This window comes from Piliocolobus tephrosceles, chromosome 17 (assembly GCF_002776525.5).
Source record: "Piliocolobus tephrosceles isolate RC106 chromosome 17, ASM277652v3, whole genome shotgun sequence".
Taxonomy (NCBI): domain Eukaryota; kingdom Metazoa; phylum Chordata; class Mammalia; order Primates; family Cercopithecidae; genus Piliocolobus; species Piliocolobus tephrosceles.
This window is the reverse complement of record NC_045450.1, coordinates 66,849,794-66,875,404: the sequence shown is the minus strand read 5'-3', so window position 1 is coordinate 66,875,404 and position 25,611 is coordinate 66,849,794. Positions and strand designations below refer to the sequence as shown.

At 41.8% G+C, this 25,611-nt stretch overlaps 1 protein-coding gene across 2 annotated transcripts; it reads left to right on the top strand.

The window, feature by feature from the left end:
- The first annotated feature begins 345 nt into the window (after positions 1–345).
- On the top strand, positions 346–22,189 carry MPHOSPH6 (M-phase phosphoprotein 6). 2 transcript variants are annotated; one of them, XM_023226873.2, is made up of 6 exons: positions 389–454; positions 5,389–5,477; positions 5,931–6,043; positions 18,878–18,968; positions 20,943–21,037; positions 21,484–22,090. In XM_023226873.2, the coding sequence occupies exons 3-6, from the start codon at positions 5,934–5,936 to the stop codon at positions 21,614–21,616; spliced, it is 429 nt and encodes a 142-aa protein (XP_023082641.1). In that variant the 5' UTR covers positions 389–454; positions 5,389–5,477; positions 5,931–5,933; the 3' UTR covers positions 21,617–22,090. The 2 variants fall into 2 exon arrangements, with proteins under 2 accessions (XP_023082640.1, XP_023082641.1); XM_023226872.1 differs by lacking the exon at positions 5,389–5,477 and having other exon boundaries at positions 346–454; positions 21,484–22,189.
- The last annotated feature ends 3,422 nt before the right edge of the window (positions 22,190–25,611 follow it).

Below are 25,611 nucleotides of genomic sequence, written 5' to 3'. Positions count from 1 at the left end.
GCAGGCGTGACGCAAACCTCTGAGGCTGGTGAGGACTACTGAGTCTGAAGGGAGTCTCTGAGGAAGGGAGTCCCTGAGGGAGGATGGGCCCCCGACGAGGCCAGGCCGACGTCCCGGGAAGGCGGCCCACGGCTCGGGGAAGCCAGGCTCTGGGTCCTCCTCTGACTTTGGCCTTTTTGGGATCTGCCGCGCTCATCCCCGCGCCACCGCCCGGCGCGCTTACCCCTGCCTCTCAGTCAGTAGAGCGCCCGCTGAGGGGCCGCGCCCGCGCGCGACACGCAGGGGTGGGGCCGCGGGGCGGGGCGGGGCGGTGCGCGATACGAGAGAGACGCAGCTACGCACGCGGCTCTGCGCATGTGCGGTGAGGCTCTCGGCCGGAGTGCGGCGCTGGGCGGAAGCCACCATGGCGGCCGAGCGGAAGACAAAGTTGTCCAAGAATCTGCTGCGCATGAAGGTGCGGGGACACTGAGAGAGCCATGCCGGGCGGTAGGGGTACTCGGTCCTTCCGACCTGGCCAGGGCCGAGGCGGCGGGCGAACGAGGGACACCAGAGGGGCCTCAGAGGGCTTCCAGCTCTCGTGCTCATTCATTCACTTAGCGCCTGCTCTGCACTGTTTACTGGGAACCAGGTTACGAATTAGGCCGACTCTCAGGAGGCCCACGGGCGGATGGGAGCTCGCATACACAGAAGCAAGCAGTCAGGGTACAGCTTACCAAGTGCAGTGAGGGTAGAAGCGCTGGAGCCCTGGGAACTCACCGAGCTTCTCGCGGGGTAGTGGTCCCTTTAGGTTCCTGGGAGGGTGGGAGGCACAGCGTCCTAAACTAGGAGAAACTTGAGTTCAAAAGTCCGAGAGGCAAGAAAGAAAAAGAAAACCATGGAGATTTCCAAGAATTAGAGGTAATTCAGTATGTCTGGAAGGCAAGTACTAAGAAATGGGGTTGCCGAGTAGGCAGTGGTCACAACGTGCAGGGAATTTGAGGCCAGATTAAGGATATTTTCCTTTATTTTGTGAGCAATGGAAAGCTATTGACACGGGGAACAGTATTTAAAAAAAGCAACTATTTATAGTACTAGACAATGTTTTAAGTGGTTTGCGTATATTAACCTGTGCAATTCACATAATGACACTTTGAGGTGACAACAGGCAATAACTCTCTTTTTACAGTTAAGGCAACTGAAACAGAAATAAGTAACTTACTCAAAGTCACACAGCTAATAAGTAGTGTAGACAGGATGGGAATTCAGGCAGTCTTGCTCCAGAACCCTGGCTCTTGTGTTACTTACTCTGTGATGCCTGTCACTGAGCACTGCTTATAGAGGGTAGCAAACTGTTACATGTCATATTTAAAGAAGTCGAATTTCCAAAAAGAAGGAAGGAAGCATTCATAATGTTTTGAAAGATTGGAGAGAGAGGCCATTCGCAGTGGTTCATGCCTGTAATCCCAGCACTTTGAGGGGCTGAGGTAGACAAATCGCTTAAGCCCAGGTATTTTGAGACCAGCCTGTGCAACATGGTGAAACCTCATCTCTACAAAAAATACAAAGTTTTTGTCAGGCCTTGTGGCACGCACCTGTAGTCCCAGCTTTTTGGGAGGCTGAAGTGGGAGGATCACTTGAGCCTGGGAGATCGAGGCTGCAGAGAGCTGAGATGGTGCCACTGCACTCCAGCCTGGGTGACAGAGGGAGACCCTGTGTCAAAAAAAAAAAAAAAAGAGTAAGCATTATATGGGCAAGATTTGAATGGAGTTGAGCTAGGATGGAATTAGGAATGAATGGGTGAATGTGGATGCAGGACAAATTACATCATTACTTAGAGTTTGTCAAGCACTTTCATGCATATTAGGAAAATTTGAATCTTTACTGAACAGAATTTGCTTTTGATTTTATGATTTGTGATAACATTAATTTCAGAGAAGTGGAGTGAACTGGCCAAGCAGATATTGAAAAGATTTTAGCAGTTTTAGCTCTTGGAATAAGCCAGATGATGTACTGGGTGACTCAGGCTCAAACTAAATATCTGAGTTGCAACTAAGAAGGAAGAAATTAACTTAAAACAAGTGTCCACCCCCACCAAATGGGGAAACGCAACTGGACATTGGAAGCAAAGGAGAAGGAAAAAGATCGCCCAGATTCTGTATTTGGTTTAGCAATTTTGGTCATTGATAAGAAAAAACTTACTGGCAAGATAGCAGGAGACACTGTCTATACCGATAGAAAAGAGTATACTGTGAGAAGGCATAGAACAGCTGCACTTAGGGTGCCTTAACCAGAGCTAAGTCCTATATAACATGGGTCCCCAACCACTAGGCCACAGACCAGCACCAGTCCATGACCTGTTAGGAACGGGCTGCACGACAGGAGGCGAGCAGCAGGCAGCAAGCGAGTGAAGCTTCATCTGTATTTACAGCTGCTCCCCATAGCTCGCATTACCACCTGAGCTCCGCCTCCTGCCAGATCAGTGGCAAAATCCTAGATTCTCCTAGGATCAAAAACCCTACTGTGAACTGCACATATGAAGGATCTACCTTACGCTCTACTTATGAGAATCTAATGCCTGATGATCTGTCATTGTCTCCCATCACACGCAAATGGGACTGTCTAGTTTCAGGAAAACAAGCTCAGGGCTTCCACTGATTCTACATTATGGTGAGTTGTATAATTATTTCATTACATATTATAATAATAGAAACAAAGTGCACAATAAATGTAATGCACTTGAATCATCCCTAAACCGTCTACCCCTCCCCTCTCCACCACCCATGGAAAAATTTGTCTTCCAGGAAACCCATCCCTGGGGACCACTTTTTAGGGCAAGTGTAAGAGGGTTGAGGATTTAATCCTGACTCACTTGAATGCCTCTGACTTGGTCAGCCATTGCAGGATGATCCCGACGGGAAGCAGAAAAAGAAGGATGTGGATGGAAGGTCTTCCAGTATGGAATGGTTGTAGAAAGGGTGCTTATTTGTGATTTTAGTACTGTTAGACTTTTAGAACAGGGCTTGGCAAACTTTCTGCAAAGGACCATATAGTAAATATTTTGGGCTTATGAGCCAGACAGTCTCTGTTACAACTACTCAGCTCTGCCAGTGTTGTTCAGGACAGAATGACCATGGCTGTATTGACAACAACAGACATCTAGCCTGAGGACCATATTGTGCTATTTCCTGCTGTGAGTCCTCACTGGTTTTGGAGTGTGTTCTGAAATGCCCTAGAGGAGGAGAATCGAACTTCTACCTAAGTCTGGAGGTGCTTGATTCATATTCACAGGGAGTTCTATCCTTTCTGTGTGTACGGAACATATGTATATGGCTGTTTTGTATACCAAAGGAATAGGTACATGACTAAAATAGGAGAAATAAGGGCAGTTGGGCAGTGTTGATGAGTTTTACCACGAGGCATATTAGTGATGAAATGAGGTATATGCATTTTTAAAAAACCATCCCAGAAAGAGAGTCTGGAAAAATAAGACAGGTCTAGGTTCATTTACATTCTGAGAACCTTCACGGAGTGAGCGCTTGTGTACCAAGGGTGCCACCTAAGTACCAGTGATACAAGATGAACAAGAGTCATGGTCTCTTCAGAATCATAGTCTTGGGAGACACTAAAGCAGCACGATGGTGAACAATAATCCGGTGTTTATCAGGCTGTCTTGGGAAGGTGCTTCTTTATAGGAGCAGGCCTGGGAAGAGCCAAGCCAAATGCCAGCCAGGGAAGTCTTACCAAAGGACACATGCTGTGGGCCTAAAAGAGTAAATATTTTGCCAGACAGAAAATGGAAACATGTTGTTAAGTCGCAAAGGCAAAAGGACCAGGAAGTATAGTGTGCACATTCCAGTAACTGCAGTTCTTTCCTGGGGTGAGGATATAGGCACAGGTAAAATGGATGAGGACTGCAAAACACTAGTCTGCAAACTTGTTTTCTTTTACTTTTTATTTAAAATAGTGATAGATTCACAGGAAGTTGCAAAAAGTATACAGGGATATCCCGTGCATCCTTCATGCCACCTCCCCCAGCGGCAACATTTTATAACACTAGAATACAATGAAGAGCCAGGACATTGACAGCGAGCTTACTCAGATTTCACCATTTTACATGCACTCACTTTGTGTGGACAGTTGCTGGGTCCTATGGTAAGTGTATGTTTAGTTTGCTAAGAAACTGCCACGCTGTTTTCCACCGTGGCTGTACCATTTACTTTCCCACCAACAATGTTTGAGTGATCAGTTTCTTCACACTCTCATCAGTGCTTGATGTTATCACAGTCATGTGTTACTTAACAACAGGGATACATTCTGAAACATGCATTGTTAGGTGATTTCATCATTGTGAGAGCATCATAGAGTTCACCTACACAAACCTGGATGGGGTAGCCTACCACACACCTAGGCTATATGGTACAGCCTGATGTTCGTAGGCTACAAACCTGTATAGCAAGCTACTGTACTAAATACTGTAGGCAGTTGTAACAGTGGTATCTGTGTATCTAAACATATCTAGATATAGAAAAGTTACAGTAAAAGTGCAGTATTATAATCTTATGGGACCACCATTATATATGGGTTCCATCGTTGACCAAACATCATTTTGCAGCACATGACTATTTTATTCATGAACATTCTTAAGGTTTTTTTCATTTAACTTAGTAGTCATTGTTAAAGCCCTTATGCCTAAACAGGCTTATGTTTGGAAGAGCTGGAATAGAAGGAGAAGAATACAGGACCTGGGTCGGGCGCAGTGGCTCACGCCTGTAATCCCAGCACTTTGAGAGGCCGAGGCAGGTGGATCACAAGGTCAGGAGTTCGAGACCAGCCTGGCCAATACGGTGAAATCCCCGTCTCTACTAAAAATATAAAAATTAGCTGGGCATTGTGGCAGGGCGTGTAATCCCCGCTACTCGGGAAGCTGAGGCAGGAGAATCACTTGAACCTAGGAGGTGGAGGTTGCAGTGAGCCGAGATCATGCCACTACACTCCAGCCTGGGCGACAGAGCAAGACTCTGTCTCGAAAAAAAAGAAATATGGGACCTGAATAAGGGAAAGAAATGGGGATACACAGAAACCAGTGGAACCTGAAACCTAACTGCTAGGAGGCTCCTGGGTGTTTTCACATTTTATTTTCTCCAGTGTTGATATTTTATCATTTTGCTGTGTTTACCCTCTTAAGTTTGTTTACTTATTCCCTGAAGAAATACAGGTATTCATGCTAGTGAGAGACTGGCAGCAGCGTTGTTACTTACTGCCATATTTTGAGTCAAGTGTCTGCAGATTTGATAATAAGAGCAGCTGAAGAGTTTAGCAGCATTTCAGAGGAAAAGTAAAAATGAAGAGCAGACTTATAGATGTACCTTTGCTTCTGTCTACATTTATTGGGCTCTTACTGTGCTTCAGTCATCCTGTTGGGACAGATGAAGGAGATGACCCTGACACCCAGTCCTTAAGGTCTCCAGAAGAGATAGATGCTCGAAAATTAAGATGTGGTGAGTCTATTGGAGGAGCCATGGAAGCATTTAGGAGAGAGGCACTGATTTTACTGGCACTCACAGCAGTGTAGTAGCTTTACCTATGTCAGACGGGCGAGGAGTTGGCCAGGTGAAGGAGGATAAGAAGAGCATTTCAACCCCAGATCAGCAGATGCCAAAGCCAGTGGGCTCTGTGGGTGAGCACAAGACCTTCGAATGTGATGTCTTGGCCCTTAAGTTTTTTGGAGGAAACATACATTGTGCATTTTCTCATGCCCTGACACAATCCCTCATCATTTAGTGTAAAGTTGGAAGGGTAGAGCTAAACCATTTGATCACTTGCCCCAACCCTCAATCTTGAGATGGGTTCCATAGATAAATGAGGGAGAGCACGTAGAAGAAAATTATTTGGGGTTTCCTCGGTTCTAAAATGAGAAAAGTTTCTGACATTGATTTTGTTTGTTTTCACAGTTTATGCAAAGGGGACTGGATTCGGAAACCAAGAAACAACTAGAAGAAGAAGAAAAGAAAATCATTAGTGAAGAGCACTGGTACTTGGATTTGCCAGAGCTTAAAGAAAAAGAGTAGGTTTATTCAAATTTATACTGATGATGGTTGAGGCGTTCAGAAGGAAACTCCTGGTAAATTTAACTCATCCTTGCAGTGACATAAAGCCCATGAAATAGTTTCTGTTCAGTTTATTGAGTTAGCGGCACAACTAAAAAATATTAAACCTATAAAAGTTGTACATGGATTTATACATTTTTACTACTCCCCCTCCCAGCCACTGTTTATCACATTGTCCTTTTTTACGTTGAATAAAGGAACCTAGCCCACATATCTCTGATAGTAATGGCAGACCTTTTAGGGAAGCTGTAATGTTCTCTCTGTCACCTTAAGTTCTAAAGATTAGGTGTGTACTTCAGACCTCTCCAGTTTTGCTTCAATTACAGAGTTCATTAGGTTGAGCATTTCAAGGCAGGTCAGGAGTTTTTGTTTCTTTGTTAAAATTGTTACTACTTGTAATACCATCCATTTTAACTAACATTTACTGAATCTATAGTGTGTACCAGGAACTGGGCTAAACACTTGACATCCTTAGTTATTGAATCTTCATAGCAAACTTAGGAGCTGCCTCCTATCATTCTGTCCACTTTGTAGTTGAGGAACTGAGCTTAAGGGAGGGTGACTTGCCCAGGTTCACCCAGCTAGTCAGTGCTGAAGCTGGAGTAGACGTTTTCTGGCCCCAAGCTTGGCTGGTGCCTGATCAACAATTTTGAATGAAGGGGTGATGGATTTATTTCATCCGTTAATTTAGCTGAATCCTTCTGGAAGCTATTTTTCATTTTTCCCTGATACTTTCCTCACCTTTAGTAAGCTCTGTGGTACGGTAGTTTTATTTAAACTTTGGTCAAATGACTGAAGATGCTGCTTACTATCTTGAGGCACATTTATGTCTTTCCATCCTGTACCTGATGTTTGGGCTTTGATTTGGAATGTTATATTCCCTTGTTCATTTGGCTGAGCTCTGGATCTTGTTTGAAGGTTAGATACCCTTCTCTAAAGGTAGAAAGTATGTCCCACCAGGAGGGATGGGGGGAAGGTACTTTTTTTCTCTACTTCTTGGAGGAAGCAAGTTGTTGGTGAGGAGGGAGAAGATAATGCCAGACAGGGTCACGGGGAGGAAGGGACCTTTGCTGCTGAGGAGCTATAATTTAATTTTATGTGTTAACTCAACTTGCCAAAGTGTTCCTTCCAGTTGTTTATTAAAAGAGCAGGACTGTTTCTATCTTGTTTCCAGTATTTTTCCCCCCAATACGGCATATTGTTCCCAGAAAATGACCTTTACATTTCTTTCTGGGACGGTAAATAATAATTGTTTGCCATTACTCAGCATCCTGTTTGTGTATAGGTGTGCATATCAGCTCAGGATGTTGGCAGAAAAAGGTGACACTCTCAGACTGAGGAGAGACTATCAAGGTGTGGGTGGGGCAGAGGGGAGCCCCTCGGGACAGTGCAGTACCTCCTAGCATGTGTAGTGGGAGTGATTACCACCTGAGCTTGCAGAGTCAAGGGGTGGGTGGGGAACGGCTGCTACCGAATCTGGAGATAAGCTGTGTAGAGAGAGCACCTTACAGGAGCTGCTACCTCCATTCACGGGTACAGCCAGCCCAAGGTCATCCTAGCAAGGGAGCCAGGTACCTGGCAGCAAAGGAGCCCTTCCGTGCATTACATTCAAGTCAGCCTCCCAGGCCAGAGAACAGGGCTAAAGATGAGAAGTAAGTCTGGAGGGGTAAATGGATGACATATCCTTGATTTATGTGTTGTATTGTAGTTGTTGTTGTTTTTAACACTCTGAATAGGGAGATCATGGAATGGATTGGTTGATTAAGCACATGGGCTCTGAAGTCAGGCAGACCTGGGTTTGATGCCCAGCTCCGCCACTTGTTTACTTGTCACCTTGGGTGAGTTACTTAACCTGTTTTGTGTCATTTGTATATTGGGTATGATGATAGATAGTACCTGTCCAGTGCATTCCGAGAAGTAGATGAGGTAATATATGTAAAACAGTCACCATAGCGCCAGGCATAAAGCACAGTGATTGTCGCCATTGTGTGTATTTCCTTATACCTCAGTATATGAAGTACGCCCATTCCTTTCTACTCTCTTATGTTTGTGCATCCTTTTTTTTTTGCTAGTGTTATCTGAACTATTCTGTGAAGTTGGAGATTGCATGTGTCTATGCTCTGAAAGTCTCGAGTTTCCCATTTTTAATGTCAGCCGTATCGGTTTGTAATTCAATGAAGATAATTAGGGCTATTCAGTGTTAACACTGCCTCACAGAGGACACCTTTAGCCGGTGGCTAGGCTGTGTAGGGGAATGATGATCTAGCTGCTGTGCCTCAACTTGGAGCAACTGAAGGACTTTGCTGACTCCAGAGCTCTATGTGGCTGAGGCTTTAGTGTAGCCACATTGCACATCATCTTCTCCCTCTGCCCAATCCTCCTGTCTGTTTTCCTAAAAGGGCATCTGCTGAACAACACTGCCTGCTAAGTTTTCTGCATATAACTCTGTCTCAGAGTCTGTTTGCAGGGAACCCGATATGGTGTGAATTCCTAGGAGTGAAATTTACCAGATCAAAGATTTTGCTGTGTATTGCCATGTTGTTTTTCCCCCAAGGATATGGTCCAGTAAGAGTGTGCAGGTATAGGCGGTTTAATTACTCCTTTGCCGTAGCAAGTTGTTTGAAGAAGTATTTTTGACTATTGTGCATCTTATGCTTGTATTTTGTGGCGTATTTGAATTCGGAAGCTATAGGGACCTGAAACTAACAAGTTAACCTGCCACACTTCCGCTGATGCTGGTGGAAGATACGAGCCTTCTAGGTCTGAGATGTAGGGGAGGGACAATATCCTTTCCTTCCAACCGTTTGAAATTCATTAGTTGGGGTCCCTGTAACAAAAGACAGATTAACAAGAGAAAGGTGTACACTTTTATTTCACAAAAGTTTTCGGTGACACAGGAGCCTTCATAAGAACATGAAGACTGAAGAATTGGTTGAACCTGAGTGTTTTTGTGTTAGGTTTGCTGAAGAGTGGAAAGTTGTGAAGAAATGTGATAAGACCAAGGGGTATGAGTGAAGAGCAATAAACCAGGAGAAACTTAGCAGGTCTTTTGTTCAGATTCCCCTCTGTGTCCCTTATTCTGAGATAAGGATGTTGCTTTCCTCTGAGTGTAGGGAGGGCACCTCTCATGTGAGTTTTATGACCTGCTTCAGGGGACGGTCAGAAAATCCTACCTGCACGTCATTTTTCAGATTCCTTCAGCATAAAATTTTCAGTATGCCAAGATGCCATATTTTGGGGGTAGCGTGTCCTGAACACCATCAGAGACAAAGGACTTACTGCAGAGCAAGCAGCACAAGCATCAGGTTTGCATCATTTCTCTTTTGTCCCCAAGCCCTATGAGGGATGGCATGAAGTGGCCCAGGTGGATGCTGTGCATCCAGTGGATTTGCATCATAGCTGAGATCTCCTATGCCTAGAAAACTGGAACCTTATGGACCACAAGCAGACTTGCCTTCGGCCCCAAGAGAAGCATCTGCATCATGCCGGACAGTAAGCAAATCTGCCCTTTTCTTTAGAGAAAGACTGTTCTTCAAGGCTGCTGCTATGCAGATATCCTTGCAAAGATAGTCCAGAACAAACAGGCAGTTAGTGCCTCACTCAAAAAATGTGCAGGAATGTGAGACCCAGTGAGAAGGGTTTTCTAACTGGAGTTTTCCATGCTATTTGTGGCTTTAAGCAAGTCCAGCTTTTTCTGAGCAGTAGTTTCTCATCTGCGAAATTTATGAAATAGATAATTTTGTGTGTTTTAGCCCTAAAATTATAGAACCTCATTAATGAAAACTGGATAATTAAAATACAAAAACGGTTAAGTTTTGAAATATTTCACTTGCTTGCCAACTCTATAATTAATTTTTCTAATTCTTAAAACCATGCATGTAGATATAAAACACCTGTGCTCCTTTTTATATTAAAGTTACGGTGTCAGTGCAAAGCCGTGGGAAAGACCTCTGAGGCACCAGCAGTCCTGCTGTGAATCCAGTCCTGGCCTCTGGAGGTTGCCTTTCTCCGGGTCCCTCATTTATCTTAAGTGAAAGCTTTGATGTGTGGTGTTTTCCTGAGAGAGGTGATTTACTTTGGAAGTGAGGAGGTCTCATCAGCTGCTCACTCTATAAGGAATAAGATTGGGCAATTGAGAAGGTATCCCAAGTTCATAGAAAAAGCTGAACAGCAAGTTCTGTGCCCAAATTTAGATTCCCTCTGGGAGAGGCATTTCTGAAGTAAGTGAGGTGCTGGCTAGACTAGAGGGCCAGTGAGAGAGGAACCAAAATCACAGTGGTTCTCAAAGTTTTGAAACTCAGAAGCTATTTGCATTTATAAAAATTATTTAGAACTCCTAGGCCGGGCACGGTGGCTCACACCTGTAATCCCAGCACTTTGGGAGGCTGAGGCAGGCAGATTACGAGGTCAGGAGATTGAGACCATCCTGGCTAACATGGTGAAACCCCGTCTCTACTAAAAATATAAAAAAAAATTAGCCAGGCTTGATGGCACATGCCTGTAGTCCCAGCTTCTGAGGAGGCTGAGGCAGGAGAATCCCTTGCATCCGGGAGGCAGAGGTTGCAGTGAGCCGAGATCACGCCACTGCACTCCAGCCTGGGCAAGAGAACGAGATTCCATCTCAAAAAAAAAAGTTACTTAGAACTCCTAGAGAGTGTTTTGTGTGGTTTATATTTGTCAATATTTACTACATAAGAAATTTTTTTAATTATTTAAATATTCATTTAAAAAACAAACTCATTACCTAACACATTTTTAATGAAAAATAACTTTTTTAAGACAAAATATTTAATGAGAAGAGTGGCACTGTTTTCTATTTTTGCAAATCTCTTTAACATTCTGGCATAATAGAAGACAGCTGGACTCTGAACGCCTGCAGTCAGCCTGTTAAAGCATGTTGTTTTGGTTGAAGTATATAAAGAAAAGCCACCCTCTACACACAGGTGATACGGTTGAAAAGAGAGGAGTATTTCAGTGGCCTTTTCAGATGATTTTTTGGTACAACTCCAAAACTCAATCAGTAGTAGTTTCTTCAGAGTAAATTGCAATGTGGAATCTGAAAACACCAGTGAACTTTTCATGTCTTGGTCTGTCTTGTATTCTAAATCTTTTACCCATATATGATTTCTTAACATCATGCATCTGTCATTTGGAAAATGCGTTGTATAGATTTTCCTAGTGTTAACTCATCTTGTTATACAGTATCAAAAATCACATTCATTAGTATCACTGTTGATTTCATCAGAAAAGTCTTTTAAGTGTTGGGAAGCTGTCAAGCCCAAGATGACAGATAAAAGCTATTCGGAATTCTAACTTTCGCTTGAAAGCTTGAATTTTGTTATTGGCAATAAATAGTGTCAGTTGTTCCCCTTGAAGTGTCAGGTTCACTTTTTTTTTATTTTTATTTTTGAGACGGAGTGTCGCTCTGTCGCCCAGGCTGGAGTGCAGTGGCCGGATCTCGGCTCACTGCAAGCTCCGCCTCCCAGGTTCACGCCATTATCCTGCCTCAGCCTCCCGAGTAGCTGCGACTACGGGTGCCCGCCACCTCGCCAGCTAGTTTTTTATATTTTTTAGTAGAGACCGGGTTTCACCATATTAGCCAGGATGGTCTCGATCTCCTGACCTCGTGATCCACCCGTCTCGGCCTCTCAAAGTGCTGGGATTACAGGCTTGAGCCACTGCGCCCGGCCCACTTTATTTTCAAGAAAATGTCTGCCAAAGAACCCAAACCCACAAAACCATAGTTACAGTGTCACATTGAAAAAAGGTGTCTAATTCATCTCTCAGTTCAGTCACACAAGTGCTGTTAGATTATTTGACTATGAAGAAGTATCTTATATATATAGTTTCAATTTTGTATGCCAAATATTTTTTAAAGTAATTGAGGGCTAAGATTAATAAAAATAAATTTGTGCTGTATCATCAAGAACATCCTAATGTGAAACTGGCATTTTTCTTTGAACTGTGAGGACCTGCCAGTGAAGAATGTAACTACCAGGATAGTCTGGTATCACTGCTGCTTTCACTCATGCTAAGATTTCCTTTCACCCAGAGTTGATTTTGCACAGTCTGCAAATGTCAACATAGTAAAAGACGACATCTTAGTGTTATCATACAAGTAATTCTGACGTCCTGCTACTCTGCATTCTCTCCATTCCAGCTGCAGGGGCTTTATGTTTCTCAGGCCAGTTAGATTCCCTTCTCAGGGCCCCCACTTATGATGGGGCCCTCAGGTGTTCTTCACCTGGGCATCCTCATATCTTGCTTCCTCACTGCCTCCTGGTCCTTGCTCAGATGTCACCCCACCCAAGAGGCCTACCCAGACCAGTCTCTTAAAAGACAACGCCTCTCCTCTAGTCTGCCCTCACTATCTCCCCTTAAACCGCTGTGTGCGGGTGTGGGGGTGTGGGTGGTTGTTACATTCAGTGGAATGTACTTAAGTCTACAGCTGTATGTGTTTTGATAGTGCATGCATCTTTGTAAACCATACTACTATCAAGGAAACATTGCCGTCACCACATGAAGATCTTCATCCCTCTTTGTAGTCAGTCTCACCCCTGCTCTGACGCAAGCACTGTTATGATTTCTTAAACCATAGATTAATTTTGTCTGTTCTTGAACTTCATAAAAAAGAAATCAAGCAGTATGTGCTTAACTGTGTCAGCGAAGTGTTTTGGATGTTCATCCTTGTTTTGGAACATCAGTAATTAGTTTCTGTTGCTAAGTGGTATTTCATTTTACAGATACACCACGGTATATCTTTCATTGTTTTATTGACTGTCATTAATAGAGAAGTGTTACAACACTTTCACTAAGGAAGTATGAGAGTTCAACATTTGGAGTTAGATATCTTTTTAATTTTATTCTAGTGGCATCTCATTGTGGTTTTTAACATTTTTCTGATGACTAATAATGTTAAAGAACTCATGGTTGGATTGTTTGCAGTTTTCTGGGTTTTTTTTTTTCTTTTTTTTTTTTTTTTGAGATGGACTCTTGCTCTGTTGCCCAAGCTACAGTGTACTGGTGCAACCTCGGCTCACTGCAACCTGCCTCCCGGGTTCAAGCGATTCTCCTGTCTCAGCCTCCCGAGTAGCTGGGATTACAGGCACGCACCACCATGCCCAGCTAATTTTATTTTTAATAGAGACCATGTTGGCCAGGCTGGTCTTGAACTCCTGGTCTCAGGTTCAGGCCACCCAAAGTGCCGGGATTACAGGTATGAGCCACCACACCCAGCCTGGTTTTTTGTGCTTATGGATAAAGCTGATATGAACACTCATATTCTAGGTTTTTTTTTGTTATGTTTTCATTTCTTTTGTAACTGTGGAATTGTACTAACAGAAATTTTCAGACCACTTTCCAAAGTGTTCTATGATTTTACACTTTCACTAAGGAAGTATGAGACTCCAATATTTGGAGTTATGTATCTTTTTACTTTTAACTATTTTAATGGCATCTTACTATGGTTTTTAGTTTGCATTTTCCTGATAATGTTAAAGAACTTCTTTTTTTGGCCATTTCCATATCTACCTTTGTGAAGTGCCTTTTCAAATATTTTGGCCATTTTAAAAATTGAGAAAGTTTTGTTTCTGTTTTGTTTTTTAAAATATTTTATATCACATATTTGTTCATTCCACTATCCATCCATCAGTTTATTGTATTTTTGATGCAGTAAGAGTAAGTTGCAGACATCAATACATTTCTTTCTAAATATTACAGCATGCACATCATTAACTCAAGCTCAGTGTTTCTAGGGTTTTTTTGAGACAAAATGTACATACATCTGTACATGTAGGAGTTATGTTCTGAATACAAGTTCTTTGCCACATGTTTATATATAGTGAATATTTTCTTCTGTTAATGTTGTCTTTTGATGAGTTTTCATTAATTTTGTTTTATTAATTTTTTTCTTTTATGGTTTATTCCTTATGAGTCTTGTCTAATGAATCCTTGGCTATGCCAAGGTGGTAAGATATTTTCTGTTTTCTTCTAGAAATTTTATAGTTTTAGTGCTGACATTTTTATCCATGGTTTGCCTCTAACTTTTTTTGTACAGCATGAGGTAGAAATCAAAGGACATGTTTTTCACAGATAACCTGTGGTCCTATTAACTTTTTTTTTTTTTTTTTGAGGCAAGAGTCTCACTCTGTCACCCAGGCTGGAGTGCAGTGGTGCAATCTTGGCTCACCACAATCTCTGCCTGCTGGGTTGAAGCGATTCTCCTGCCCCAGCCTCCTGAGTAGCTGGGATTACAGGTGCCTCCCACCACACCTGTCTAATTTTTGTACTTTTATTAAAGACAGGGTTTCTCTGTGTTGGCCAGGCTGGTCTTGAACTCGTGACCTGAAGTGATCTGCCCGCCTTGGCCTTCCAAAGTGCTGGGATTACAGGCATGAGCCACCGTGCCTATTAACATTTATTGAAAAAATTTTCTTTACTTATTGCATTGTTTATCTCTAAGTACTTCATAGTTTTATTTATCATAAATAGAGTTTTTTCAAACTTGTTTGTTGTGTGTATGTGTGGGGTGGAGGGCTGTGTAGAAATTGAAGTTTGTATGTTGACTTTGTATTCTGTAATGCTAAATTGACTCACTGACAAGTAGTTTTTTGTGGATTCCTTAAAATCGTTTACATGCATAATTATGTCATCTGCAGAAAAAGAGAGTATACGTTTTATCTCCTCTTGTTGATTTGTTTCATGGCTAAGGACCCAGTACAGTATTGAATAGAAACGACAAGAGTAGTCCTTGAATTGCTTCTGATCGTAGTTGGGAAGGCCTTTACTTTTTCTCTATTACACATGAAGTGCTGTTTTCATGAATGCCCCTTGTCAGTGGTCAGAGATACTCCTTTATTTTCCTAGTTTGCTGAGGGTATTCATTATAAATGATGTTGAATTTTGTCAAATAATTTTTTATGAGAAGATCATTATTTTTATTTTGCTAATGTGTTGAAAACTGTATTGACTTTTGAATATCACAACAGCCTTGTATTTCTGACATATAGTCTACTTGGTCTTCATATGTAACATTTAAAAAAATTTTTTTTTTTTTTTTTGAGACGGAGTCTTGCTCTGTCGCCCAGGCTGGAGTGCAGTGGCCGGATCTCAGCTCACTGCAAGCTCCGCCTCCCGGGTTCACGCCATTCTCCTGTCACAGCCTCCCGAGTAGCTGGGACTACAGGCGCCCGCCACCTCGCCCGGCTAGTTTTTCATATTTTTTAGTAGAGACAGGGTTTCACAGTGTTAGCCAGGATGGTTTTGATCTCCTGACCTTGTGATCCGCCTGTCTCAGCCTCCCAAAGTGCTGGGATTCCAGGCTTGAGCCACCGCGCCCGGCCAACATTTAAAATTTTTAAATTCAGTTTGCTGACATTTTATTGATGATTTTCACATCTATATTTTTAAAAGATACTAGACTGTAGAGTTCTTGTAATGTCTTTGGTTTTGGCCATAAAATGAGTTGGAAAGTGTTCCTACCTCCTCTTCTCAGTTCTTGGTTTGTGTAAAATTGAAATTATTTCTTCCTTTAATGCTTGGTGAAATTCACCAGTGAAGCCATCTGGATCTGAAGCTTTCTCTATGAAAAGATTTTTAGTAATGAATTCCATTTATTTAATATATACAGGACTAATCCAATTTTTCACTTCAGTTTTTTTTTTTCAGTAATATATTTTTTAAAATTTTTTCCCTTATTTACATAAATTCTATCTGTTGTTTTTTTTGCAGTCTCTATTTCTTAATTCAGGCTTTCTGTTTGTTTCTTCATTGCATTCATGTTTTCATTTAAATCCTTGAATAAATTTACAATAACTGTTTTAAAGTCCATTTCTACTGATTTCATATTTCTTCAATTGTTTTTCTTCTTTCTATGAGAGGGTTACATTTTCTTGCTTCCTTGCATGTCTAGGAATTTTTTATTGTGTGCTGTACATTTATATACATTACATTGCTGACTACCTGGATTCTGTTATTTTTCTTAATAGAGTGTTGAATTTTGTTTCATTAGGCAGTTAACTTATATGCCAGTCAGCTTGTTTTTGTTAAGGTGTGTTTTGTAGCTTTTACCCTAGAGCTAAACTGTCTCTACTCCTAAGGTGTGGCCTTTCTACTAAATATCACAGAGTGTTTAGCTTGTTCTCTCCTCTCTGGCCAGGCAGAACTCAGACATTTCCTTGCTCTGTGCAAGCTCTGTTATTTCTTCAACATACAATTGCAGGGTAAATTTTTTTGCCCCAGGTATGGTAGGCTGGAAAATGGTCCCCCAAATAGTATCTAGGTTTTCATCTCTGGAACCTGTGAATGTTCCCTTACATGGCAAAATTTACCTTGCTGGTATATGAGTAAATTACAGATCTTTAGATGAGAAATTATCCTGGATTATCTGGGTGGGCCATAAATATGATCACCTTTCCTTATAACGAGGAGGTGAGGGAGGTTTGACACACAGAAGGCCTTGTAACCGTGAAAGCTTCTGGAGGGATCCCAGGCCTACCAACACCTGAATTTTGTATGGAACTGTAGGAGCATAAATTTCTGTTGCTCTAAGCCACCAATTTTGTTAGCTTAAGTTTGTTACAGCAGCCACAGGAAGTTAATGCATTGGGTATTCTCCCAGAAATCATCTCTCCAGCAGTTATTTTTCCCCCAAGTCTGAAGACTCATCCTGCACATGTGCAGCTTAATGGTCAACCAGAGATTCAAGGGAACCCAATATGCAGGTCCTGAATTCCATGCTGTAGCTCCCTTTCTGTGGTATCCTCACCCAGATATTCCAGCCACCGCCATAACCCCAAACTTCAGTTTGTGTCTTTATTTTTTTCAACTAAAGCCCCAGTTTGTCTCTTAAGCTCAGCAAGACAGGGCTTTGTGTAAGTTCCCACTCCCTGCTCCACAATCTGGAAATTGCCTCCAGGCAGAAAGCTCCGCATTCATGGGGCTCACTTCATTTGATTTTCTTCACCCAGGCATCACAGTTGTATGCTTGGACTTGATTATCTAAACATAGTCTTTTTATATTTTGTCTTGTTTTATATAGTTATGGTGCGGGAAAGCTAGTTCCATACCAATTACTCCCCTACAGCTTGGGATGGAATAACCTGCTTTATTTTCATCCATTTTGTGATATAAATGTTTCATTCATGTTAATCCATGAGAGCAGAGGCTTTTTTTTTGGAGACAAGTGTCTCACACTGTCACCCAGGCTGGAGTGCAGTGGCACAATCTCGGCTCACTGCAACCTCCACTTCCGGGATGCAAGCAGTTCTCCTGCCTCAGCCACCTGAGTAACTGGGACTCCAGGCATCCACCACTATGCCCAGCTGAGGCTCTTTTATTGGTGGCTGTTTCCGCAGTTTAATTTAATACACACGGTTTGGTTTAATAAGTGTTTGTCGAATGAGGGAATCTTTATGAGAATCAGAGCCTACTCTGGCAAACAAGCCTTAAAAGCTGCATGTTTGCTTTCCTGCCATGCTTTCGGGTTTATGGCCAGGCTGGAGATAGATATGTCACCTTAGATTTAGGGTCATGAAGTGCTGACTCAGCAGAGAAATTCCGCGGGAGACAGTAACGTCCTGGTCCAGGGGAACGCAGCCTGCCCCAGTGCCGTCAGTGGTGTCATGCTCAGCCCTGTCAGCAGCAGCAACGGTTTTCCTAGGGTCATTCTCCAGCATGATTTTGGTTTCGGTGCAACCACCTAGCGACTGTTATTTCTGCTCATCTTCCAGTTCTGCCCCTCCAGCCTTCCCGGTGATTCTGAGATGCCCAGTACAGCTGGCCCTTTGTATCGCAGATTTTGGTATCCACAAGGGGTCCTGGAACCAGTCCCCCTTGGAAACGAAGAGCCTACACTGTGTGTTCCTACAGTAAATTCCTTCTCTGCGGAAGTCATCCAGGGTCAGCCTTTGGTGTTTCTAGCTAAGAGCTCTGACTGATAACACTGTTAAAGCTGCCCAAGCCTCTGATTTCCCAGTGCTTCTCCTGGATTTGTAATAAGAATTTGGTGGGGGCCAAAATCTCAGAAGTCACCACTAAAGAACTTATCCATGTAATCAAAAAACCACCTGTTCCCCAAAAACTATTGAAATTTTTTGAAAAAAATCTGTGTATAAGTGCACCGCGCCGCTCAGACCTGTGTTCAAGAATCAACGTAAATGCAAGTATAAAAAAGACTGGAAGGAAATACTCAAATATACTAACAGTCCTTTTTAACCTCTTGGTAAGGAATTTCCAGGCAGTTTATAAACTCATACTTTATTCTGCTTTCCAAATTATGTTCCTTAAAATGTGCCACTTTGATAATTAGAAAATGGAATTCTTGAAATCCCTGAGAAGAAAATACAAAATATGCCAGAAACTTTAGTAAAATGATTTGGAGTAGTTTGTCATTGTATACTGTATGTGTATTTTTACATAGATATTATTTCCTTTCTGAAAAAGAATTAAAAAAAAATTTTGGTGAGGGGATGTAAACACAAAAGAAACTTTGCTTCAACTTTGGCAAATTCAAGTTTATTGTAGATACTTTAGATCTTTATATTATGTAGGTATTTATGCAAATTAAATGTGTTGTTTAAGAGAGGTTGTGCCTCCAGCCTGCTGCTCTTGTCTCCTAATGCCTTTGCTGACCAAATTAATCAGATTTTATTTTTAACCCTAAGTTAGAAATCTTACTGTATTTTTACTTCATTCTACTGAGAACCATAGGTTGATGTTTTTCATTCAAAGTTTTGGCTTTTGTTTGCTGTGCTTTATATACGGAGAAATGCTAATTCTATTTTCCCATTTAGGAGTTTCATAATAGAAGAGCAGAGTTTCTTACTATGTGAAGATCTTCTCTATGGAAGAATGTCATTCAGAGGATTTAATCCTGAGGTTGAGGTATTAAATATAATTGCTTCAAATTTAAAATTTTTCCAATTGAATTTTTTTCTGCTAATAATTGGGCTTAGGTGTTTCTCTACCAAGTACCATTTCTACTCATTATATAGAAAACAACAAGTCTTGAAATATCACCATAGCTATTTAAAGAAATTGCAGGCATTGCAGTCTAGTTTTGTGGTAGAGGTGAGTAGATAATTTCATATAGGGGTATACAGCCCTTGACAGTGCCACGGTAAATACTAGAATTTCAAGTTGAGTCTTTTACAGGAACTTCAAGATTTTATTCATGTGATGCTATTATGAAAAGTTATTTTCTGGCACCTATAAATGTATTTTTTCTAATGGAAAAATGTTACTTTAGAATTGTGTAGTTTGGCTTTTTAATGGACAGTTTTAATCCAAGCTTATAAGTAGATTTTTAAATGAATCCTTTTTGCCTTATAACTGAGCTATTCATTTGAATTTTCCTGCTCCAGGATAGAGAAGCAGACCTTTGTTTAACAAATATTCATTAGAACTCTGGCTCATATGTTAAAAGCCATCCTATCAGGTACTTGATGAACCAAATGGACACTTGAGATATAAATCTTTAGTTTTGTAAATATTACTCGAAGTCAGGGTTTCTCGCCCTTGGCAGTGTTGACATTTGGGGCCAGAGAATTCTTTGTGGTGGTGGCTTTCCTAAGAGGATGATGAACCACATCCCTGTCCTCTGTTCTCTACCAACTAAATATCGGCACACACACACCCCACCATCCAACCCAGTTGGGACAACCAAAAATGTTTCCAGGCATTGCCACAGGTTCCCTGGTGGGAAGAATCGTCCCCAGTTAAGAACCACTTCTCCAGGAGCCACAGTTAACTAAGCCAGTTGGCAGAGTTTATTGAAAGATTCTAGATTAGTTTTCCTTTTCTGCTTTTTTGGCAGAGTGGGAGGAGGCATGTGTGATAATTAAGGTGTTATATTAGAAGTGTTTGTTTTTAATATATACTGGTCTCACTTTGACCTGCTTTAATTAAGCTTCAGATTGAGAAGGAGAGGGGCTGCAGAGTGGGGTAAAAGGGGAAGAAAAAGGCAGGGATTATGAAGGTGTGGTGTTCAAAGAGCAGGGTTTGGATAGGCGAGCATTCCACAGTACGTCTGCTGCACTGGGAAAGGAGAGGTGCCACTGCCCGCAGAAATTGATGGGGGGCAGGGACGGGTGTTAGCAAATGGCCCTAATTACTGGATTCTGTAACACCGAATACACTCCCCCTAGGAAAAGGATTTGAACTATTGTCACTCTTTTAAGCCTTAGAAAAACTAGTTGAGACTGATTTCTCATCTTGTATTCCTTCTCCTCTTGCTATAAAGAAAAGATTACACATACAAAAAAAAAAAAAGAAAGGTCAGAGGATAATTATCACAAAAAGGTTTATGTGAAAGGGTTGAAGGAGAGACCTGTGGTGCATGGATGTTACATGGGATGCATTATCCACCCTAAAGTTTAGGAGGGTGGGGCTGAGGTGCAGATTCCCTCCATTATACAGGGCCAGCCTTCCACTTCTCCTGCCACCTCCACCCACCACCACCACCACCACCAAGAGATGCATTTAAAATTATTATTGACTACTAGTGCTTCTTCCACTTGGCTTAAAGATGGAGTGGGGGAAGTTCAGAGAAAATCTGAAAGTTTATTTCCCCCACTCACTGGAATGTGTCAGCAGTATGCCTGCTTTAAATATCAGTAACTAGTACTAAGATTTATGATCTTAAATACCCTTTAAATTCACACTAAATATAATCCAGTGAGGCTTTGAGCTGACTTTGTTAGACCATTGTGATATCAAGTATTACAGAGAGTCCCTTATCAATTTTAACTAGTTCTTTGGATTTTTTGAGTTCAGTTTCTCTGCCTTCAAAGAAGTTTGACATCAGTTCCTTTCACAAGCGTTTTCTAGCCTGAAGGTCAGCACTGGTGTATTTTTCAGAAATTGATGCTTCAGATGAATGCTAAGCACAAAGCAGAAGAAGTTGAAGATGAAACAGTGGAGCTTGATGTGTCAGATGAAGAGATGGCTAGAAGGTAACCGTCCTGCACAGCAGCTTTCTAATCTGGACCAAGCATTCATTGGCTCTCCCAGGAATGCTTCTCTTACCCCACAGTCCACGACAGCATTCAAGGGAGTCCCCCAAGTAGGAAGATGACTGTGATCAGCCTTCTCTTAATGGCCTGCAGGGGCCGCAGACCTGTCTCAGGCTGCCAGTTGAGAGCCCATTTCCAGAGCTGCTGGAAATGTGTATTTTAAAATGTACATCTCAATTTATTTAGGGTAATGCAGACACCAAAATGGCAAGGAATTCAATCACTCTCAGAGAAGTTCATACATTGTTAAATCAGATAGTTTCTTTTAATCATAGTTTTCTTTTTCTTAATCTTTTGTATTGCATATTTGGTCTGATATTCTTAACAAAGTTTGATTCCTACCTTTTTATTTGAAATTAAACGTGTGCTGTCTATCCTCTTGACAGATATGAGACCTTGGTGGGGACAATTGGGAAAAAGTTTGCCAGAAAGAGAGACCATGCCAGTTACGAAGAAGATGAAAACGGAGACATAAAACCGATTAAAACGAAGAAGATGTTCTTGAAGCCGCAGGATTAAGATGGATGCCTCGAGCCATGAACAATGGGTGCTTGGTGGAAGTCCGCAGCACATCCGGAGCGCATCCCGATAGTGTCTCTATAGTTACTAATACTGTAACGTTTACTTTGTAAGGAGATGTATCATTTTGGAACCATGCTGTTTAAAAAAACAGATGTATGGTGGATGTTGTACATCCTTTGCTTCATGGTATTCATTCATGAATTTTTAGCCCCTGATCTACAAATGTATACATTTTTACAGGGCTGCTTCCTAAAGTTTTTTTTGACCTCGGGTTTATCGTAATATAGTTCTCCAGTCACTGACCTTGAATTGACTCATATAAATTACTGCCAATGCTTAAATTGCCCTTATGTTTATATTTAAATTATTATGTCAAGCCAATTCACACATACAGTTTGGAATCAAATATTCTAAGAATTTATTATATAAATTTATCAAGAATAAATATGCCTCTCCATCCTTAAGTGTTTACATGCTCCCAGGTCATTGTCAGTTTATGGTATTATGTTGTGTTATTTAAAGCATTGAATTAATAGAAAAAATTGCTCTGTAATAAAAACCTGCTTTCACATACTTTTTATATTTTCTTGTACTTTCAAGTAACAATTTTAGTCTAATTCAGTAATATAACTTTTTTCCAAATAGTAACTTTAAAAAACAGCCATTGGTCAGAATATAGTGATGTATGAGATTGAACCATAAGAAATTGCCTTTTACAGGTCAAAAATAACCGTTAGTTTCTTATGGTAAAGCCCAATAGAATTTACCACTGACCAATGGCACCATCTCCTAGTCTGAACTCTATTCTAAATGCTAAGTATAGAAAGAAGCACATAATTAAGTGTGTATGTGTGTGTGTCTGTCTGGAAATAAGTATCTAGGACTTCTGAGAACTACTGATTTAATTTTGCTCCCAGGAAATGAATGAGGTACATGTCTCCTCTCTCCTCAAATCTCTGTGAGATTTTATTGCTCTGTGACCTCGGTTCTCTGGTGAGTTATGAGAAAAGATAGGAATTTGAAGTTAATCTGGCTTTTTTTTTTTTTTTTTTTTTTCATTGTGAATATGAGAATGATGCACCTCCCAAGTCTGGGAGGTAACGAGAAGTTCTTCCCCTGGCCTTGCTACCACAGCAATCCATGGACTTCCTACATGTCTTATGTACCTGTCTGCACAGTACAACTTCTAATTGACGGACTCATTTCACCATAAAAGAAGTCGGGTAATGGGGGCTTATGCCTCTCCAATGCACTGGTCTTCGCATATCCCCCATCACCCAGGAACAGGGCGGGCGCATAATAGGATGATGGAATGGGCTGCTGAATACTCGGTTACGGCACTAGGTGGAATACAACCCCACCTGACAAATGTAACATATGCTTTGAGTGACCACTCCATGGGACTGCTCTGGGTCAGAATGCACAGTCTGGAATCAAGCAGAGGCAGATGGCGTGGTCCCACTCATGGGTGATTTGTTTCCTGCTTCTAGCAACTCCTCGGAGACATCACCAGCACCAACCCCCCTGTACTCATTCAGACATCTGTCCAGCGCCTTGGCCACAGGGCTCCCCCACCCAACCCAGAGACACTGATATTAACAGAATAACAACTTACTGTCAGAGGTCCGAGTTTTGGCTCCTTGGGGCCCCTCCAAAGTTTCAAAAATTGAACAGTTTCCCTCTCTTCCCTCGGAGTGGCAGCTTCCTGCATGATACCTCAGTGTTTTCCTTTTGCCTCGTAAGTTCTTTCATACCCACATAACAATAATATTTAATTTTCTTTGTTAAAATAAGGGTGACTTTTAATCTCCTGACTAGATTTTAACTGTTACCGACATCCTAAAGCAATAATACCTGAAATCATGGGTTTGCTAAGCTTAAAATGCTTATTTTTCCAATCTGCATTCAAGTATATAGTGATTAAAGTTGAAATGTTTATCTGTCTACAACTTCCTGGAAGTTATCCCATGAATCCAGGAATTAGTATGCACTTTTTAAAAAACACTGCCTCGATATTTTAATGCCCTTTGACTCGGTTGGCAAGTCATCCTGTTCATCCCCTTAGTTGCCAAGTTACTGTCCTCTAGGGTAGGGCCGGAACCTTTTTTTTTTTTTTTTTTTTTTTTTGAGAGGGAGTCTCGCTCCGGCCCCCCCCCGGGCTGGAGCGCAGTGGCGTGATCTCAGCTCACTGCAAGCTCCGCCTCCCGGGTTCACGCCATTCTCCTGCCTCAGCCTCCGGAGTAGCTGGGACTACAGGCGCCAGCCACCTCGCCCGGCTAGCTTTTTGTATTTTTTTTTTTTTTAGTAGAGACGGGGTTTCAACGTGTTAGCCAGGATGGTCTCGATTTCCTGACCTCGTGATCCGCCCATCTGGGCCTCCCAAAGTGCTGGGATTACAGGCCTGAGCCACCGCGCCCGGCCAGGGCCTGTATCTTATTTCATTTGCCCAGTGCCTAGCAAGGAATATGGCCTATATTGAAGCTTTCAGTAAATATTTCTTCTGTAAGTGAATGAATGGCAGAATGATTTAGAAACCAACTGGCTCACAAAGCCTATTTAAACCATAGTACTGAACAAAGACCAAAGGAGAAAAGCAAAGGCTATCGATTCTGAGCTTGCTGTAGCAAAGGAGTCAGCCACCATTACTAGCATCTGTGCAGAGACTCAAAGGCAGGCAGAGGAATGCAAAAGATTTAAGACGCACGGAAGAGAAGGCTTAGGTGTGCTCTGATTGGACGGTTCGCATGAAGACGCTGGAGATAAGGTATCTACGTGCAGGGCACCCTGTGTGATAGGTAAGAGGTACATGTTTGACTTTCTCTAGTTGGTCGTAAGTTGAAAGCAAGGGCAAAATTAGGGAAGCTGTCAGTTATTAAGTCCTGGCCATCTGGGGCCAATTGTTACAGAAATTATTTACCTTCCAAGGTAGCAATCCGGCTTCCTGCAAGTGCGGTTTGTATAGCAATCTGGCTTCCTGCAGGTGTGGTTTATGTAGCAGGCTGGATTCCTGGGTTGCTTACTGTAAATAGGAGTTGGTTTCTTGGGCAGGTTGCTACAGGTTATGGGTCAATATTCTATTTTTATATATGGTCCGGTCATTGTATATTCGGTTTCTCAGTCCTCAGGTTTATTTGTACTCATAATATGCAATGTTTGATCATGTCTAAGAAAATGTGCACCCAACTTAATAGGAAAACGCCACCAATGGGATCAGGAATGTTTGTGGCTCTAGCCGTGAGCAGAAGTGCCTATTCTGGAGGCAAGCACTGCAGCAGTTAGCACCACAGAGACAAAGCCCACAAATCAAGGGAACTTTCACTATCCCAGATATTGGGGAAAAAAACTGAATACCACATGGATATAAAATTCAGTTTAACAGATAACCATTGTTTCACGCCGATATACTTATCCAATCACTGACATTCCCATTGGTTGATGAACTTAATCTAAGTGGGCTTTTGGGGGAAAGACAGATGATGTAGCTATAATGGTAGTTTCAAGAATACACAGATGCGTTATCATCTGAGTCCAGGGTGTCTTGGCAGCCTCTTAAAGAGAGACTGGAGTCTGACCTCCCTATAGAAATATCCTTGCATAATTAAAATTATTTGATGATTCTGTAAGTTCCTGTAGGGCCATAAGCTCTACTACACCAGGTTTACATTTTAATTTAATCGTTATGAAAGCCATTAACCCAGAATCTTACTTTGTTCAGCTGTGTTTGGGAAAAAAAATAATAATAATTTGCACAGAGAGGTCACTGCTTTTCAAACCAACAGCTCAATATTATATACCAGAGTTTCCTTCCAATATATTTTGCTTGTTTTTTGGGGTGGCTGTGTGTTTTCATTTTCCCCAGGGAAAAGATGCACTGGGTTTCAGGATACTCATGATGTAAGAGTTCCTGGACTCATTTGTGCAAAGTTGCACTGATCTCTGTAAGATACGTTTGATCTGGATGGTATCTCTTGCTCACATCTCTTTCATCAGCA

Bases quoted from the DNA above. Each gene is read 5' to 3' on its own strand.
- MPHOSPH6 (XM_023226872.1), top strand. From the start codon at position 404: ATGGCGGCCGAGCGGAAGACAAAGTTGTCCAAGAATCTGCTGCGCATG. The intron at 455-5,930 runs GTGCGGGGACAC...TTGTTTTCACAG, and splicing joins AGAATCTGCTGCGCATGAAG to TTTATGCAAAGGGGACTGGA. The intron at 6,044-18,877 runs GTAGGTTTATTC...TTTCCCATTTAG, and splicing joins CCAGAGCTTAAAGAAAAAGA to GAGTTTCATAATAGAAGAGC.